The sequence below is a fragment of the Eurosta solidaginis genome, chromosome 1 (assembly GCF_040869045.1).
Source record: "Eurosta solidaginis isolate ZX-2024a chromosome 1, ASM4086904v1, whole genome shotgun sequence".
In the NCBI taxonomy this organism is placed as follows: Eukaryota; Metazoa; Arthropoda; class Insecta; order Diptera; family Tephritidae; genus Eurosta; species Eurosta solidaginis.
The window spans coordinates 331,138,838-331,156,726 of NC_090319.1; the positions used below are offsets into that span (position 1 = coordinate 331,138,838).

The 17,889-nt window shown below is 35.3% G+C and overlaps 1 protein-coding gene across 1 annotated transcript in view; it reads right to left on the reverse strand.

The window, feature by feature from the left end:
• Positions 1-16,789: 16,789 nt before the first annotated feature.
• The window catches only part of CtBP (C-terminal binding protein), a 121,449-nt gene continuing 120,349 nt past the window's right edge, over positions 16,790-17,889 (reverse strand). The window contains exon 8 of the mRNA XM_067762183.1: positions 16,790-17,403. Coding sequence (XP_067618284.1) covers positions 17,330-17,403 — 74 coding nt within the window. The 3' untranslated portion in view covers positions 16,790-17,329. The remainder of the gene's footprint in view (positions 17,404-17,889) is intronic.

Consider the following 17,889-nt stretch of genomic DNA (forward strand, 5'->3'; position numbering starts at 1 on the left):
ATGGAAAGGCAAATATTGTGATTAAGATTTGTGTAATCCATTTGAGATGAGTGACGAATTGTAAGAAATTGAACTTAAAAGTGGTAAAGTTTAAAGACTTATTCTCTTATTTAGGTTCAAAAAAAACTCTCGACTTAACAAGGATGCTTTCAAGTATGTGTTAGATACTTTTGCGGGGCAAATACGTCCAAGGACTTCGACATCGACATGTTGTTTTTGACCTGGAAACATATAAAAAACAATCATCATCAAGCCTTCTACGTTTCTTAACAAGTTTTACTTACATTTTTGTTAAAATTCTGTTATAAATTAATAAAAAAATAAAAAGAAAATATTTTTCCGCCAACTAATTTGCAACTTAGAAAAACGGAACTACGATCGAAATGCAGAATACAAAAAATCGAACGATTCGAAGTTGGATCGAAAGAGATTGGAACACAGAATACCAAAATTGCCAAATCGAAAAAATTCCAATCCAAGTCGAAATGCAGAATCGGACTGAATATTAATAACTAGTTACATATACTAAATTTATAAAAATCAATATAACTCAATCATTTAAAGAAAACTGTTTCCTACTAAAAAAAATTCTTTGGTCAAAATAATAAGTGTATGAAACTTTTTTTTTAGAAATCAAAGTACATTATTCAATTATAATTTCTTACTCCGCTGTTTTCTAAATCACCGGTATCTCTTCCATGTTTTGTATAACTTTGCCTATTCTATTGGGCACGGCTTTAATTAATTTTTGGCAGGTTTCCAATGGAGTGCTATCCCATTCCAATATTTCGTCTTCTGCCAAAATTGCTTCTAGTTTTGAATTGCAATGTATGACAATCTGCTCTTAAGGCCACTCGACAAGCTCTCCATCGGGTTGTGGTCAGGGGATTGAGTTGGTCATACAGGAATATTTTGCGAAACGTTAAGCTGACACATGCGAAGAAAAAAATGCCACACAGATTGAGTTATCACTAAAATACCGATACAAAACATATTTTAGATACCGGTGATTGAGAAAAGAGTGGAATAAGGAATTTTCAAGGGAGTACTTTGATTTCTAAGAAAAGTTTCATACACCTAACAAAAAATGTCGGTTGAAGTTGCCTAGTCTTACAACTTTTTGTGGCATTACCGTTTACAACTTTGTGTTGGTGTTGTTGTCAAAGACATCAAAATCTGAGAACTGATTACTACTACACCATTTTCATATTAAAATGAGAAACCTCAATTTGAAATAAGAAAACTTCTTTTGAAAATCAGAATAGACAAATTAAAATGAGAAAGCTTCAGTTTAATGTGAGAAAATTTCATTTGAAAATGAGAATAGTCAATTTAAAATAAAAAAACTTCAGTTTAAAATGAGACACTTTCATTTGAAGATCAGAATCGTCACTTCAAATAAAAAATGTGTCATTTCAAAATAGGAAACCTTTATTTGAAAATAAGACAAGCCACTTGGAAATGAGAATATTTCATTTAAAAATAAGAAACTATCATTTCAATAACAGAAATTTTTATTTGAAAACGAGAATCCACCAATTGAAAATGAGAAACAAAATATTATAACAATTTTATTATAAGTAATATCCTACAGGCATATTTTGTATGGAAGGACGATGAGTGACGAAACGCTCGTGCACAATCACCGCCAGTTATGGTTACTTTAGCTTCGTCCACCAAATTTTCCAAGTACTGCAACCGTTGTTCCGCTAAATTTTGCCCTTCAACAATGGGAACGGTCATTTGACTCTTAACATATACATCTTATCGCGAGTTTTATTTTCACCCGAAAATATTCACAGTTTTTGTTCACCCTATCGCAGAGGGTGGCTTAAAAATTTGTCGTGTTCGAAAAAGATTTCACCTTATCGGCAACCTTTTGTTCGGGCGAAATGAACAGCAGGGAAACCCAAATTTGTTCACTTATATTTTACAGGCGAACGAGAGGAAAATAAAATGTAAGTAATTTTTTGTTTTGAAATTTGATACTCTTATAATTATATGTACTTTTATTAATAAATCAATAAATAATGCACAATCGGAAGCTGAGTGGAAAAAAATGAAATTCCTGTATTGCTAAGTATGTAAATTCTATTTTTTATGATAACATATCAGTGGGCCAAGTTATCCATTGTGGACAAAGCGACGGTTCCAAGATGTTGAGCACCTCACTGAAACAAGATTGGCTAAGACCCACTTCATAGTCCTTTCCAATGCCTTTTCCCTATGCGAAAAAACGAAGACATGTACTCAACTTTACAATTGGTGGAACTCCAAATTTTTGCTTCAATGGTGGCAAGGATTTGGTAAGAATATCTAGCAAATATTAGAATGCCGGCTTTTTTAGCCTGTAATATTGACGAAAGCTAATTGAAAAAAGTTAACTTGTTATTCAAAAGTGCTGACAATAGTAATTTTTAGCTTACAGTGAATCATTTAGCTCCAAAGGGTTAGAACTGTCCCTTTATTGCCTCCGAATCGCTTTCACATTTATATTCTCCTAGCGTCCAATCAATACCAACCTAAGTGCAATACTAAACATTAGTTTATAAATTTTTTATTTCTATTTTTGTTGTATTTTAAGGAAATATATGCTTGGTTACAAAATTTACACAATTGTAAGTAAATTATTTGTTCACTGCTAATTCACAAAGGAGCATCAGCTGTTTCGAAGTGAACTTTTATTCGCCCGAAATTGGCGATAGGCGGAAAAAGTTCACCCGAACAAAAGAAGTGAAGGCGAACACTTTTCCGCGTGAACTTCGCGATAAGGGTGATTATTTTATCTTAGCCCAAATGGTTTCAATAGGGTTCATCAGTTGCTGAATTGCACGGTGTCCTACTTCGGAGCGACCTCTGGTATGACGACAAAATAAATTAAAACTCGTTTCGCCGATAAAAAATATCTGTTTCCCTGCTTGTATATGCCCGTTCAATGAAATGACGTATTCTGCACGCTTCTCTTTATTAATGTTGCTGTTCATGGTTATTGGCTCTGTGTGTACAGCTTTTCGTGTGTACAATTTACCATCAAGGTAATTGCTAATCGTTGAAAGAGCCAGGGACACGTTGAACTCAGCGCAAACTCGCGTCTGAATTGCAGTAAGGGTAATACTGCAGTTCTGCTCTAACCACGAAACCATAACATCGACTTGTTCCCGAGAAAGTAGTATGGCTTTGCAGCCGCCTCTTGTTTCATGTTCGGTGCGTCCAGACTTTATCCAGCCCCAAGCAGTTTTGTACGAGACACCTAATTGTGCTGCGAGAGATACCCAGTCTTCACCACATGCAGAAGTGGTCAAAACTCTGTTTCGGTCTTCCTTTGAGTTTTTCTTATAAACTTCTCTCGAACATTCTTCAGTATCTGAAAAATTATCACCCTTATCGCGAAGTTCACGCGGAAAAGTGTTCGCCTTCACTTCTTTTGTTCGGGTGAACTTTTTCCGCCTATCGACAATTTCGGGCGAACAAAAGTTCACTTCGAAACAGCTGATGCTCTATTGCGAATTGGCAGTGAACAAATAATTTACTTACAATTGTGTAATTTTTATAACCAAGCATATATTTCCTTAAAATACAATAAAAATATAGATAAAAAATTAATAAAATAATGTTTAGTATTGCACTTAGGTTGGTATTGATTGAGCGCGAGGCGAATATATGTGTGAAAGCGATTCGGAGGCAATTAAGGGACAGTTCTAACCCTTTGGAGCTAAATGATTCACTGTAAGCTAAAAATTACTATTTTCAGCACTTTTGAATAACAAGTTAATTTTTTATACTCAATTGAGCAGAGCTCACAGAGTATATTAACTTTGATTGGATAACGGTTGGTTGGTTGTACAGGTATAAATGAATCGAGATAGATATCAAAATCATCAGGATCGAAAAAAAAATTTGATTGAGCCATGTCAGTCCGTCCGCCCGTCCGTTAACACGATAACTTGAGTAAATTTTGAGATATCTTGATGAAATTTGGTATGTAGCCTCCTGAGCACTAATCTCAGATCGCTATTTAAAATGAACGATATCGGACTATAACCACGCCCACTTTTTCGATATCGAAAATTTCGAAAAATCGGAAAATGCGATAATTCATTACCAAAGACGGCTAAAGCGATGAAACTTGGTAGGTGAGTTGAACTTATGATGCAGAATAGAAAATTAGTAAAATTTTGGACAACGGGCGTGGCACCGCCCACTTTTAAAAGAGGGTAATTTAAAATTTTACAAGCTGTAATTTGGCAGCCGTTGAAGATATCATGATGAAATTTGGTAGGCACGTTGCTCCTATTACTATATGTGTGCTAAATAAAAATTTGCGAAATCGGATGACGACGACGCCCACTTTTAAAAAAAAATTTTTTTTCAGTCAAATTTTAACAAAAAATTGAATATCTTTACAGTATATAAGTAAATTATGTCAACATTCAACTCCAGTAATGATATGGTGCAACAAAATATAAAAATTAAAGAAAATTTCAAAATGGGCGTGGCTCCGCCCTTTTTCATTTAATTTGTATAATTTTAATGCCATAAGTCGAACAAAAATTTACCAATCCTTGTGAAATTTGGTAGGGGCTTAGATTCTAGGACGATAACTTATTTCTGTGAAAAAGTGCGAAATCGGTTGAAGCCACGCCCAGTTGTTATACACAGTCGACCGTCTGTCCTTCCGCTCGGCCGTTAATACGATAACTTGAGCAAAAATCGATATATCTTTACTAAACTCAGTTCACGTACTTATCTGGACTCACTTTGTATTGGTATAAAAAATGGCCGAAATCCGAAATTGCGAAAAATGAAAAAAATGCCATAATTCTATACCAAATACGAAACAAGGGATGAAACATGGTAATTGGATTGGTTTATTGACGCAAAATATAACTTTAGAAAAAAACTTTTTAAAATGGCTCTGAAACCTACCATATTAAGTAGAAGAAAATTAAAATGATCTGCAGGGCGAAATAAAAAACCCTTGAAATTTTGGCAGGAATACTGTTCGTGGTATTACATATATAAATAAATTAGCGGTATCCAACAGATGATGTTCTGGGTGACCCTGGTCCACATTTTGGTCGATATCTAGAAAACGCCTTCACATATACAACTACCACCACTCCCTTTTAAAACCCTCATTAATACCTTTAATTTGATACCCATATCGTACAAACACATTCTAAAGTCACCACTGGTCCACCTTTATGGCGATATCTCGAAAAGGCGACCACCTATAGAACTAAGTTCCACTCCCTTTTAAGAAGACTCATTAACACCTTTCATTGGATATCCATATCGTACACACAAAGTCTAGAGTCACCCCTGGTCCACCTTTATGGCGATATCTCGAAAAGGCGTCCACCTATAGAACTAAGGCCCACTCCCTTTTAAAATACTCATTAACACCTTTCGTTTGATACCAATATTGTACAAACGCATTCTAGAGTCACCCCTGGTCCACCTTTATGGCGATATCTCGAAAAGGCGACCACCTATACAACTACCACCACTCCCTTTTAAAACCCTCATTAATACACTTAATTTGATAACCATATCGTACAAACACATTCTAGAGTCACACGTGGTCCACCTTTATGACGATATCTCGAAACGGCGTCCACCTATGGAAGTAAGGGTCACTGCCTTTTAAAATACTCATTAACACCTTTCATTTGATACCCATATCGTACAATCCAATTCTAGAGTCAACCCTGATCAACCTTTTTGGCGATATCTCGAAAAGGCGTCCACCTATAGAACTAAGCCCACGCCTTTTAAAATTCTCATTAACATCTTTCATTTGATACCCATATCGTACAAACAAATTCTAGAGTCAGCCCTGGTCCACCTTTATGGCGATATCTCGAAAAGGCGACCACCTATAGAACTATGGCCCACTCCCTCATAAAATACTCTTTAATACCTTTCGTTTGATACACATGTCATACAAACACATTCCAGGGTCACCATAGCTCTCAACTGAGTATGTAATATTCGGTTACACCCGAACTTAACCTTCCTTACTTGTTTCAATTAGCTTTCGCCAATATTACAGGCTAAACAAGCTGGCATTCTAATATTTGCTAGATATTCTTACCAGCTCCTTGTCACCATTGAAGCAAAAATTTGGAGTTCCACCAATTGTAAAGTTGAGTAAATGTCTTCGTTTTTTTCGCATAGGCAAAAAGCGTTGGAAAGGACCATGAAGTGGGTCTTAGGTAATCTTGTTTCAGTGAGGTGATCAACATTTTGGAACCGTTGCTTTGTACACAACGGATAACTTAGCCGACTGATACGTTGTGAAAAAATAGAATTTACATACTTAGCAATACAGGAATTTCACTTTTTCCACTCAGCTTCCGATTGTGCATTATTCTGTGATTTATTTCTAACAATAAAAGAGTATCAAATTTCAAAACAATAAATTATTTACATTTTGTTTTCCTCTCGTTCGCCTGTAAAATATAAGTGAACAAATTTTGGTTTCCCCGCTGTTCATTTCGCCCGAACAAAGAGTTGCCGATAAGGTGAAATCTTTTTCGAACATGAAAAGTTGTTTCGTCGCCCTCTGCGATAGGGTGAACAAAAACTGTGAATATTTTCGGGTGAAAATAAAACTCGCGATAAGAGTGTATATATGTATATAAATATAGGTATACAAAGATTTTAGCTTGTGTGCATTTGACCATACCGTCTATTTCTTGGCGACAAATTGGGCACATTTTGTTATCCCTGTCCAATAGAGAACGGATGCAGTGTTCGTGAAATAGGTGCTTACATGGTAGAATGCGCGAAATCGCTCTTCTATCCATTTTTTCAACGCAAATAGCACAGTTGTCCTGGAACTGCATTATTACTGCTGCTCTGTTTCACTCGATTAATAATATTACTATTTTCGTTTCCGGTCATATTTCACATATGTAACTCTGATTTTTCGTTGCCTACTTGATGTCTTTTTCATTAAAGAGGTGCTGTTGTGCATATTTGTTTTTGTTTAAAACTTAAGCGCATACGATATTATATTCTCATCTTAAAACAAAACTTTCTTATTTTTAAATTAAAGTTTCTCAATTTTAAAATGACTATTCCTATATTCAAATTAATATTTCCTATTTTAAAATAAAGGTTTCTTATTTTGAATTGCCTAATATGATTTTTAATTGGGTTTTTCTTATTTTGTTTCGAAATTTTCTCATTTTCAACTGAACAATCCAATTTTAAAATGGAGAATTCTCGTTTTTAATTGAAGGTTTCTCATTTTAATCTGAAAATGATGTAGTTGTCTCAGAAAATTTTGAAGTTGTTTGGAAAAAATATTATAAACAAATTGAAAGCGGGTAGTAAACCTTTTAAAATTAATTTACACAAATTTTATAATCAGCAATTTTATACACATTTATTAAAAAAAAACAATGTTTCAACGAACAGTGTTTACATTGAAAAACTTATAAACCTAATGGGGCGACATCCCGAAGATGGACGAGGCAAGCCGCAGTTCGGATGCAACCAAAATAGGTGAAATTATGTGAACGTGAGTCCTATCGATATTACCCACTATTCCTGGAAATCCTGTTTTAGAGTAAAATGCGATTTTTGAAGCGCTTTGCACCTCTGCAGTCATTTGGGTTGTTGTTGGGGATGTTTTCCAGTCCAACACTTAAATCATTTCCATAGCATTTTTGATAGCTGGCGTCAGCAAAGAATCGGAGTACAGCGCATAATTTTAAAATAGAGCTACAGCCGTCCCTAGAATGAGTTTGCGGAAATGGTCCTTCATTTTGTTTAGTAAGAAGCAAAGTGCTTCCTAACTTAACCGAAAATAACTTAAAAATATGCGAAAAAACTTTATTAGAAGCTCATCATTTGTCACTAAAACCTTTTCTTACTTAGTGCTTAGTAGTTCCGAGGGATTGGAATGATCACGCGAATGTTTTTCGTATTCGCGACATATCAATCACCAACATTTTCGCCATTATAAAATAGATTTCATATTATTCTAAAACTTTGTGAGCTAAAAGGCCGTAGTTAAATAAAACACAGTATTTAAAATTGTATTTTAGTTTTTAATTCGTCGATATTTCGATTTCAGTCTGAAATCATCTTCAGGACTGTCAAACACAAAGAGAAAAAGGACATTATAATAATATTCTATATAATAAAATATTAAAAACAAGACAGAACTTACACATATGACTATGTTTGATCGACTGATCATATGTTCAAAAAATGAAGAATAATAGAGCAGCAGCACGAAAGTAAACAATTCAAAATACAGTAAGTGTAAACAAAATTTTTGCAATAACAATAATACATAGAACAAGGAACAATAAGCTGAGAGAAAACAACAACACATTCAAAGTGTACCATACCATCAAACACAAATACAACAATCGGACCAACAGATACATATATCAAACGATACCAACAAATAACCAAACAAATTACAAAACTATCCAAGTCGACCAAGTTTTTGGAGAGGTGTAAGCGGAGTGGACTAACACCGAATTTTATTAGCGATGCAACAAAAACCATTATGTACGCAACAACACTAACAACAGCAGGATCCAAGTAAGTTCACCAACAGAGTGTCCACATACATCAGCAAAGTGCAAACAAAATTATTAAACATCATCATATGTATCAAACATTAACTCCTAAGACAAAAAAGGAGGGAATCAGAAAAAATGAAAACAGAGATTTCTCATATACTTGACTTGCATCACTCAACAAAGTTTTTCGAGAGTGAAAATGTACTGCTGGACAAACTTACCAACAATATCAGGCCTGCCAAAATACTGCTCTCAGAATCCCAACGGGATGTCTTCTTATGTCCCCAGAGCACCTTCTACATAATGAGGCGCGAATACTCCCCATCAGGGAGAGAAATGAGATGCTAACCAAACAGTTCCTGTTGAATACCCAGAAACCTGGGCATCCCAACAGGGATCTGATTGATGAGCCAACACCGCGTAGGGGCTTAAGGAGTCATCTCCGTAAGCATTAGGAGGAAATACGGCACCTGAGAACTCCACCGTATGAAGCCAAAAAACACAAGCAGGTCCTCAGTGAACCCCACAAACAGGGGTCGAACCTTTATGCCGGGAATTGCCCGGTGAATTCAGTACTCAAAGAACAATACCCAAAACTTGCGGAAGAGGAACGCACACTACCCAGGGAAACACGAGTTACTCTAGCTCAACTTCGATCTGGATACTGTAACAGGTTAAACTCTTACCTATCCAGAATCAACCCCGACATACAAAATGTATGCCCCGCTTGCAATGTGTCCCCACATGACAGCAACCATCGCTTTAATTGTAAGGTGGAACCAACGCCTCTAACACCCCTCTCATTATGGTCCAACCCTGTTGAAACAGCAAGTTTCCTTGAACCCCCGTTAGAGGGCATTGATGACAATTTGTCATCGGCCTCACCTATTGGATGGGGCGAAGCACTGCTACAACAACAACAACAACAGCCAACAATATCAAAAACACACAAACCAACAAGTACGAAAAACTAAAACAAAAAGAAATGGATAAATTTAAGATTAGGGTGGTTCCACAATGGTCTCGCAACATAACACCGATAGAAATCCCGCACAACATACAGTGGCTCTTATCCCTTGGCCAGAAATACGCACTTGCGTCCGACAATGAGAAGTTTCCATTGTTCAAGTCTATAGCAGACGGGGAGAGCATCATACAAACTGTAAAAGAGAGATATGCAAGAAACAATTTCACGACATTATACAGGATCACTTAAAGAAAAATACGACTTCACTTCGAGACAAATTTATATGTCAAACCTTAGAAGACACAAAACGAACAGATACTCATACTTAATACCGACAAGGGCAACGTTATGGTTGTAATGGACAAAAAAGAATACGACTCAAAAATACAGACCTTAGTCAACGACATCTCCACCTACAGGGTTTTAAAACGCGATCCTACCAACAGATTACAAGAGAAAAACAATGAATTAATACAACGTATGTTCAATAATGACTCTATATATGCCCAGGAAAAGAATCTTCTATTATGTAAAAACTGAAGCAGACCGAGAATTTACGGATTACCAAAAATCCACAAAGAAAATATACCTTTACGGCCTATATGCTCCTCGATTGACTCCCCGTCATACAATTTATGTAAATATGTCGTGAAAATTCTTAAAAATATTACTATGTTGTCCAAGTACAATGTGTAGGAATCGGCAGAGTTTAAAAACAAAGTGGGGGCACCTACATATATGATGATGAATGCTTGATGTCCTTCGACGTAGTCTCCCTGTTCCCAAGCATGCCAGTAGATGTGGCCTTGGAGATAATTTCTTCAATGGGATGAAATAAAAGATTATAGGACGTTAACAAGGGAACTTTTTCTCACGATTGTCAAATTCTGCATAAAGGAGAATAGATATTTCAAATGTAACGAAAAGATATACGAACAACGGACAGGAATGCCCATGACATGAATGCTCCAGACTCCCAGTCATAGCAGACATCGTCATGGAAGAGCTGCTAACAAGATTTGAGACGGAAGCCAAATGTAAACCACGCCTACTAACTAAATATGTAGATGATTTATTTTATATTGTCAAAACGAATGAAATAGAGAATATGCTCAGGGAACTCAACAGCTACAACAAGAACATAAGATTTACAGTCGAAGTCGAAAAAAACGGTTAACTACCATACCTGGACACGCCAATAAACAAGCGCAACAATAAAATATATTTTGACTGGTACAGAAAACCCACAGCTTCCGGCAGATTAATAAATTATAACTCACACCATGAAAGGAAAACAATTTTAAATACAGCCAAAAATTTCATAAGTAGAGTACTCACTATTAGTGACAGAATATACCACGGAAAGAATATTGTGATTATAAAGCAAACTTTAGAACAAAATGAATTTCCCAGTAACCTCATCAACAAACTCATACGAAATTTCAAAATAAGAACCACTCATGAGGTAACACGTGAAACGAAAAGTAAAATATACAAGTCGATAGTATATGTTCCAGGAATATCGGAGAGAATAAAGACATCGCAATTATATGACAAAGAGTAAATAACACTAGCGTTCACATATAACAATACATTACGACAGGTATACAGGAATACTAAGGACAGAATCCCGAAGGATGATAAATCCAACATCATTTATCAAATTCCATGTAACGGCGACGGGTCCCACTTATGCGATAAGGTATATGTGGGGACAAACAAATTAAAACTAAAGACAAGGATTTCCGGTCACAAGTCCAATATTAAGTTTAGAAACAATGCTTCGGACAATAAGACGGCCTTGGCAGCGCATTGTAAGGATACCGGTCACTACCCTGACTTGAAAAATGTTTCTATTTTGGATATAGAGAAACATTATAATAAGCGCTTTACCCTGGAAATGCTCCATACTATGAGCACACCTAATGATAGGAGAGTGAATTTTAAAAGCGACACCGACCAATGTGCATATGCATACCGACATCTATTGCTCAGGCAACAACAACATGCAGTGCAATCTTCACGGTGCTCAGCAAAATCGAACAGCGTCCAGCAAACATCCCGCTAACAACCTACCCAATGACAACAACTAAACACCATAGTTATGATTCATGCACTTTTTTCTGTCTCATTGTTCCTTGTTCTATGTATTATTGTTATTGCAATACTGTACTTTGTTTTTCGCTTATGCTCTATTATTCTTCAGTTTTTGAACATATGATCAGTCGATCAAACATAGTCATATGTGTAAGTTCTGTCTTGTTTTTAATATAATATTATATAGAATATTATTATAATGTCCTTTTTCTATTTGTGTTTGACAGTCCTGAAGATGATTTCAGACCGAAATCGAAATATCGACGAATTAAAAACTAAAATGCAATTTTAAATATTGTGTTATTTAACTACGGTCTTTTGGCTCATATAATAAAGTTTTACAATAACGAATACTTACAAGGCTATCAAAAATCACCAATAATAGATTTCATATAATATCCGTTTTGCTCTTAACCCATATATGCCGAGCGTACTACATGTAGACACCTGTTATTTTCAAAATATTTCGTAAACAGTAATTTAAATTAAGTAACCAACCTGTCGCTGTGCTACTGTACAAAACAGGCATCATAGTTGGCTTTGAAAATAATTTCTGTTGCAATTCCTTGATTGCTTTTTTAATATCAAAAATGCGAGTTGTGAAATTGTCAAAAGTGTGAAGATGCCGCGTAATCGGTAAGAAAAAAATATTTAAGCCTATTTTGTTTTGTTCTGTCCAGTAGTGGAAGTCTAAAACCCAATTATATGTGATTTTTCTTGATTTATTTACTGGCGTACTACATGTACGCTGGGCACTAGAGTACAACAAAAATTAAAAAACAACAAATTTTTTGTTTTCAGTTTTTAACTTTAAATGAAATACTAAGTACTCTAGAAGAATAAAAACGATTTTTCCTATGTAACCAAAAATTACTACTTTTTCCTTGTATATGTGCCGAGCGTATTACATGTAGTACACCCTAGAAAATCGTTTAAAAAATATTTTATGTTAAAAGAACGGTATTAAAAAAAATTGTGGAAATTGCTTCACCAGGAGGTCCGTCGGCATATCTGGGTTAATAACAAAATCACTTTTACAAATGCTTAAATTTATTTGTTTGTTTGTCTGTTTGTAGTTTTAAGTAGCTTCCATTCATTTATTTGAATGAAAGACTACCTTGGCCCGGCTTACTTAGAAGCTATAACGCCATAACTAATTCTTATTTTGTGAAATCTTTCAGATGTTTAGCTTGGTTTTCGTAAGGATTTACTCCAAGAACGATAATTTTAGTTTTCTAAATGTTTTTAATTCAATCTCTTGTCATTTCGATTCCCGCACTATCCGCCATTTTATTCTCAACCACATGAATAACGTCCTTTTATAGCACGCGGTTGAGTTGTGGCGAAAAACGAACTTGACGCGACGACGTTACAAAACGAAGTGAATGCTTAAATTTCCGCCACAAATTGATCAGCTGTTCATTTATCTGTCAAATCAGCACTTTCTTAGGTTGGCAAGATTAAACTTGCACTTTATTTTTAACTTGCTCACACTGCAAAAACCAAGTAATACCATGACCTCACTTTTGAAGCTATTCTTAAAGAATACAGTTCGAATACAAGAAAAACAAATATACCTTTTAAAAGGCTATTCTAATAAGAGATACTAACGACACATTTGGTGACAAACCTTTCACTTTGATTTTTTTATTTTTGGCCTATGGAACCGACCACTGTGCTGTGGTGTAAATTACGCTTAATTGTTGGACTGAAGGGCTTTCACATCACTTAGTAATTTTCGCATTAACAATTTCATTGAAGAAAACCAAAGTTTTTTAATGTGCGCTTTTTCTTTTAACTTTTCACTACAAATCAAATTAGAATGAAAAATTAAAAAAAAAACATCAAAAAAATAATTTTTAAACGTTCAAAAACTCAATGAAAATGCGATGAACCATTTAAATAATGAATGTGTGATGTATGTAATAATAAAATAAATTTTAACGAGGTTTTATTTCGCCATAGAAATGTGTTTTCTTGTTTCGTGAGGATCCATACCGTGTAATTACAGCAGTATAGCGCCTTTAAATATAGGGCGAACGGAAATTTTGGGGCCACAATAGATCCATCATGCTGGAAAGGAGTGTACAGAAGCGAGGGGCTGCACAAATTGGTAGGATCACGTGCAGATTCTACGACGTTATACTCACAAAGTTGCTCATATCTCTAAAGAGAAATATGTACTTAAGGCTGCTACTAAGTGAACACTGCCTTCTGGCGTCACATGGTTATAAGTTAGGCCTCGACGATAATAGCAGTTCGAGCTGCTTATCCGCCATGGCTGCCATTTGTCATATTTGACATATCCTTTAAAAATAAGCGGTCCGTCTCCTTTTTTTGACGTTCAACAAGCTGTTCCAGGCATGTTTGAACGCAACTCCCGTCCAAGAACATACAAGGCTTGCATCTGCCGGAATATATGTAACTTGAACGTTTGTACTCTGCATATATCCGTCCTCCTAAGCGGCGGGATATACATATGTTATACCCAGAGCATGAACTCTGAATTTACTGAATGTTGAAAATATTAAATTGAAGAAACAACTTGAAAAAACTACCCGACACTCTACCTGACAGATCATCGAAAGATTTCTGTCAAATAAAGTTAGCGTAAACGAAGTTGGTGAAAACGACCTTAAGGTCTCTTAACAGTAGTTGAGGTTCGAAATTTAAAAGTCATAACGGTTAAGGCCCTACGTGGGTTAATCCGCTTATGCATAACTACTGCCAATTTGCGTATATCTTTTGAATCAAGCCAAATTACGAAGTTTTAGCTTTTGCAGTGTATGGACACCTACTACTGAATTAATCCCCAATTCGATTCAAGGTGCTATCATTAACGGTTCATGCGATGCGTGAGATATTCGTCTTATCGACAACTACTGGCGACTAAGCCGATGATTTTGTATATCTGATGAACCAAGCAAAGTTTCTGTTAAATTATATGTATAACTACCCACTTGTTGGTTAAGACACAAATTGTTTAAAGGTTCTTTCGTTAACGATTAAGGCGTTATATGGGTTAATCGGTTTATCGATAACTACTGTCGATTTGCGTTTATCTCTTGAACCAAAGCAAATAACAAATTTCTGGTTTTGCAATATATATACACTCATCTGTAGGTGAATCCACAATTTGACATATATTTCTATCATTAACGATTCAATGCAAAATGGCAATTTATCGGTACACAAATGACCCAGCAACTAAATTGCACCATATCTCTTCATCCAAGCAAAATTTCCTTCACTTTCTTTTGCATTATATAGGCATATTTATGCAGATCAAGACACAATTTGACTCAGGGTTCCATCTGGCTTGACTCGAGAGATATACGCAAATCGACAGTAGTTATCGATAAACCGATGTACGCGGTGCAGCTAACCCCTTACACCAGGGACAAGCTGCCTGTCCTAGGAATGACCTAAGATTCAATAGTGAAAAAGAAAGCATGATTTATGTTTGCGATGGGGTCGAGTTTGACGCAACCGGTATGTTGCACCGAATACGAACGATCATGATACATATTGTGACGAATATTATCATCACTAAGCCGATACTAAGCAGCCACTCGTATGTACGTAAACAAATCAATCATCATGTACACACATACATACAAGGCAGCAGAGAGATACTCACAAACGCATGTCATCATCAGCCGAAGTAGTACTCACATATACATACGCATATAGATACAAACTACAAATATACATGTATATAGCTGGTAACAAAGCATGAAGTTCACGAAATTACTAGACCTTAGGAGAAATGGGTGAACGAGGAAACCGAGAGTATAAAAGCAGCGCAAGCTGAGGCATGACTAAGCAGTTTGATTTAAACACGCAATTAGTTTTGAAGTACACTCAAAGTAGTGTAATAAAGACCATTTTGCATTATTGAATATTGGAGTTATTTATTCAACAGTTTAGCGATTCGAACGTTAGCAGAAGGTCTGGAATAGGGGGAATTTCACTAAATTCGTTACAAGATCGCGAGTTCGAATCGAGATCAAGGCCTAACAATAATTATTTTATCATTACTATTGTTATGATAAATCTTTTCCATTAAGAAAAAATTTATTAAATTAGAATAGAAGAAAGAAAAAATGTTAGACAACTGCCAAAGCTCGTTGTATAGATCCATTTCGGGAACTGCTAAAAAAAATTAAAAAAACAAACCTTTTTAACGTTGTGCAGACTTGTTTTCAACTTTCCATACAAATTATATGACTCAAGTTTAGTTTTACATCTTCCAATTCGTATTTGTATGTTTAATGGTGTGTTACAATTTTTATTTCATATTTAAGAATTCATGAGTTTAACACCGGCTTATAATAATTGAATATTCAATTATTATTTTTGTTTTCAGAGAAACTGAAAAGAAAGAAACATTTACTGGCATATTGCGATGGTACCATTTCAAAAACCGCCATGGTATTAGTAGCCGGTGTTAGTTAAGCTCATGAATTCTTAAATATCTTCCAATTTGTACAACTTTCAAACGGGTTAGAGTAAGTCAGAGTTGCTTGGCATACTTTTCTATACGAGCAACCTTGAAACTAATTATAAGGGTTAACATTGTGGCGAATATTAGCAGTTTCGTCACGTCACTATGTCGCTAGTAAATAAGTGCTGCACAACCACAACAGAATAGACAACAAATACCTACGCATACATGAGCATAGCAGCTGAGAGCGTATACAACATTGCTCACACATATACACACTAACAAAGAGCGCATCTATACATAGAAGGCAAGAGCGAAATTGAGAAAAGTAAATAAGCAACTAATCGAGAAGGCTGTTTGCAAAAGGACCCTGAAAGAAATAGGCGAAAGAGACAACTGAGAATATAAAAGCGGCGCAGTTTAAGTGATAGTCAATCAGTTTAATTTTACCACGCTATAAGTGAAGTACGCGAGTACACTAAATTGTGAAGATATACTACCATAGTAGTGCTGCTCATAAAGAGCATCTTATATACAAAGCATTTGTGTATATATTCGACTGTTCAGTGATTCGAACGATAGCAGAGGGCGAGAAATAATCAAGAATTTCCTAAAATTCCCAACATTATTATGACTTTTAAACAAAAAGTGATGCTGAGGAAAAACATTTATTGGAGCCGCACTAATATCCTGTAACAATTCTGAACTATAAACAAAAATGTAACAAAATTATTTTTTTTTATTGGATAACTTAATTTGTATCAATATCTTAACACTAACAGAATTTTTGAATTTGTTTTTTAAGTTAAACATTTTTTATTTCATTTAAAATATGTATACATGTTGAAATAGTATTTACCAAAAAAGAAACAATAAGATTATTTTTTCAAGTTTTAAAGTAAATACGTAAATACATATATATGTTATTAAGATGACTTACATTCGTACCTACAATAATTCATACATTACATATTTATAGTTAAACAAATTAAACAATAATGTTTTTCTGTGTTTATGTCTGTGCGTGTAGTAGATCGCATTAAATATAAAAAAAAGTTGCCGTACATACCCGAAGGTGAAGTGTTTTCTGGACGCCCCACGATTCGACAAATGCTTTCTTTATGAAGTATGAACTACAAACCCTATGACTGCAGTGTGATAAGTTTTCCTTCAAAAGTTCTTAAACGTAATTGAATAGGTGAAAGCAAATACTTGGATATAAGCGTCATGCTTGAGACTTGCGCCATGTTCCTTTTTTCTGTGGCTTTACTACTTTTCATAATAATAAAATAATAAAATTTTGCTGTTGCAACTGTACTGGAAATGCCCATTTAGTGTTCCCACTGCAAAACAAAAAAAAATTGTCTATGGATTTTATTTAAGCCTAAATTTTTATATCTGGCAAAATTAGAACAAGGATGCCACTTTGGTTCACTTGGGCAAAAATAGTTCATTTTTGTTAATCTTTATTATAATACCAACAGCTCAAAAATTAATACCATAAAACGATTTAGGTTTGACTATATACCTGTTTGGGGCTTCGAGATAGATAACATCTTAGCTGAAAGTCGAATAACGAACTTAAGGTCGAAAGGCGTACGTAGCCTTCTATTCGTGTAAAACAATCGGGTTTAAAACTCGTGATGTGGCTCTATACGGCCGTCGTCAGACTAAAATATAGAGCTATAATATGGTGGTCGGCCTTGGAAAAACAGTACAACATTAAAAAGATGAATAGAGTACAGTGGGCAGCCCTCGGAGGGGTAACAGGTGCACTAAAGTCGTGCCCAACTTACGCACTAAATGTGCGCCTAAACAAGCTACCTCTG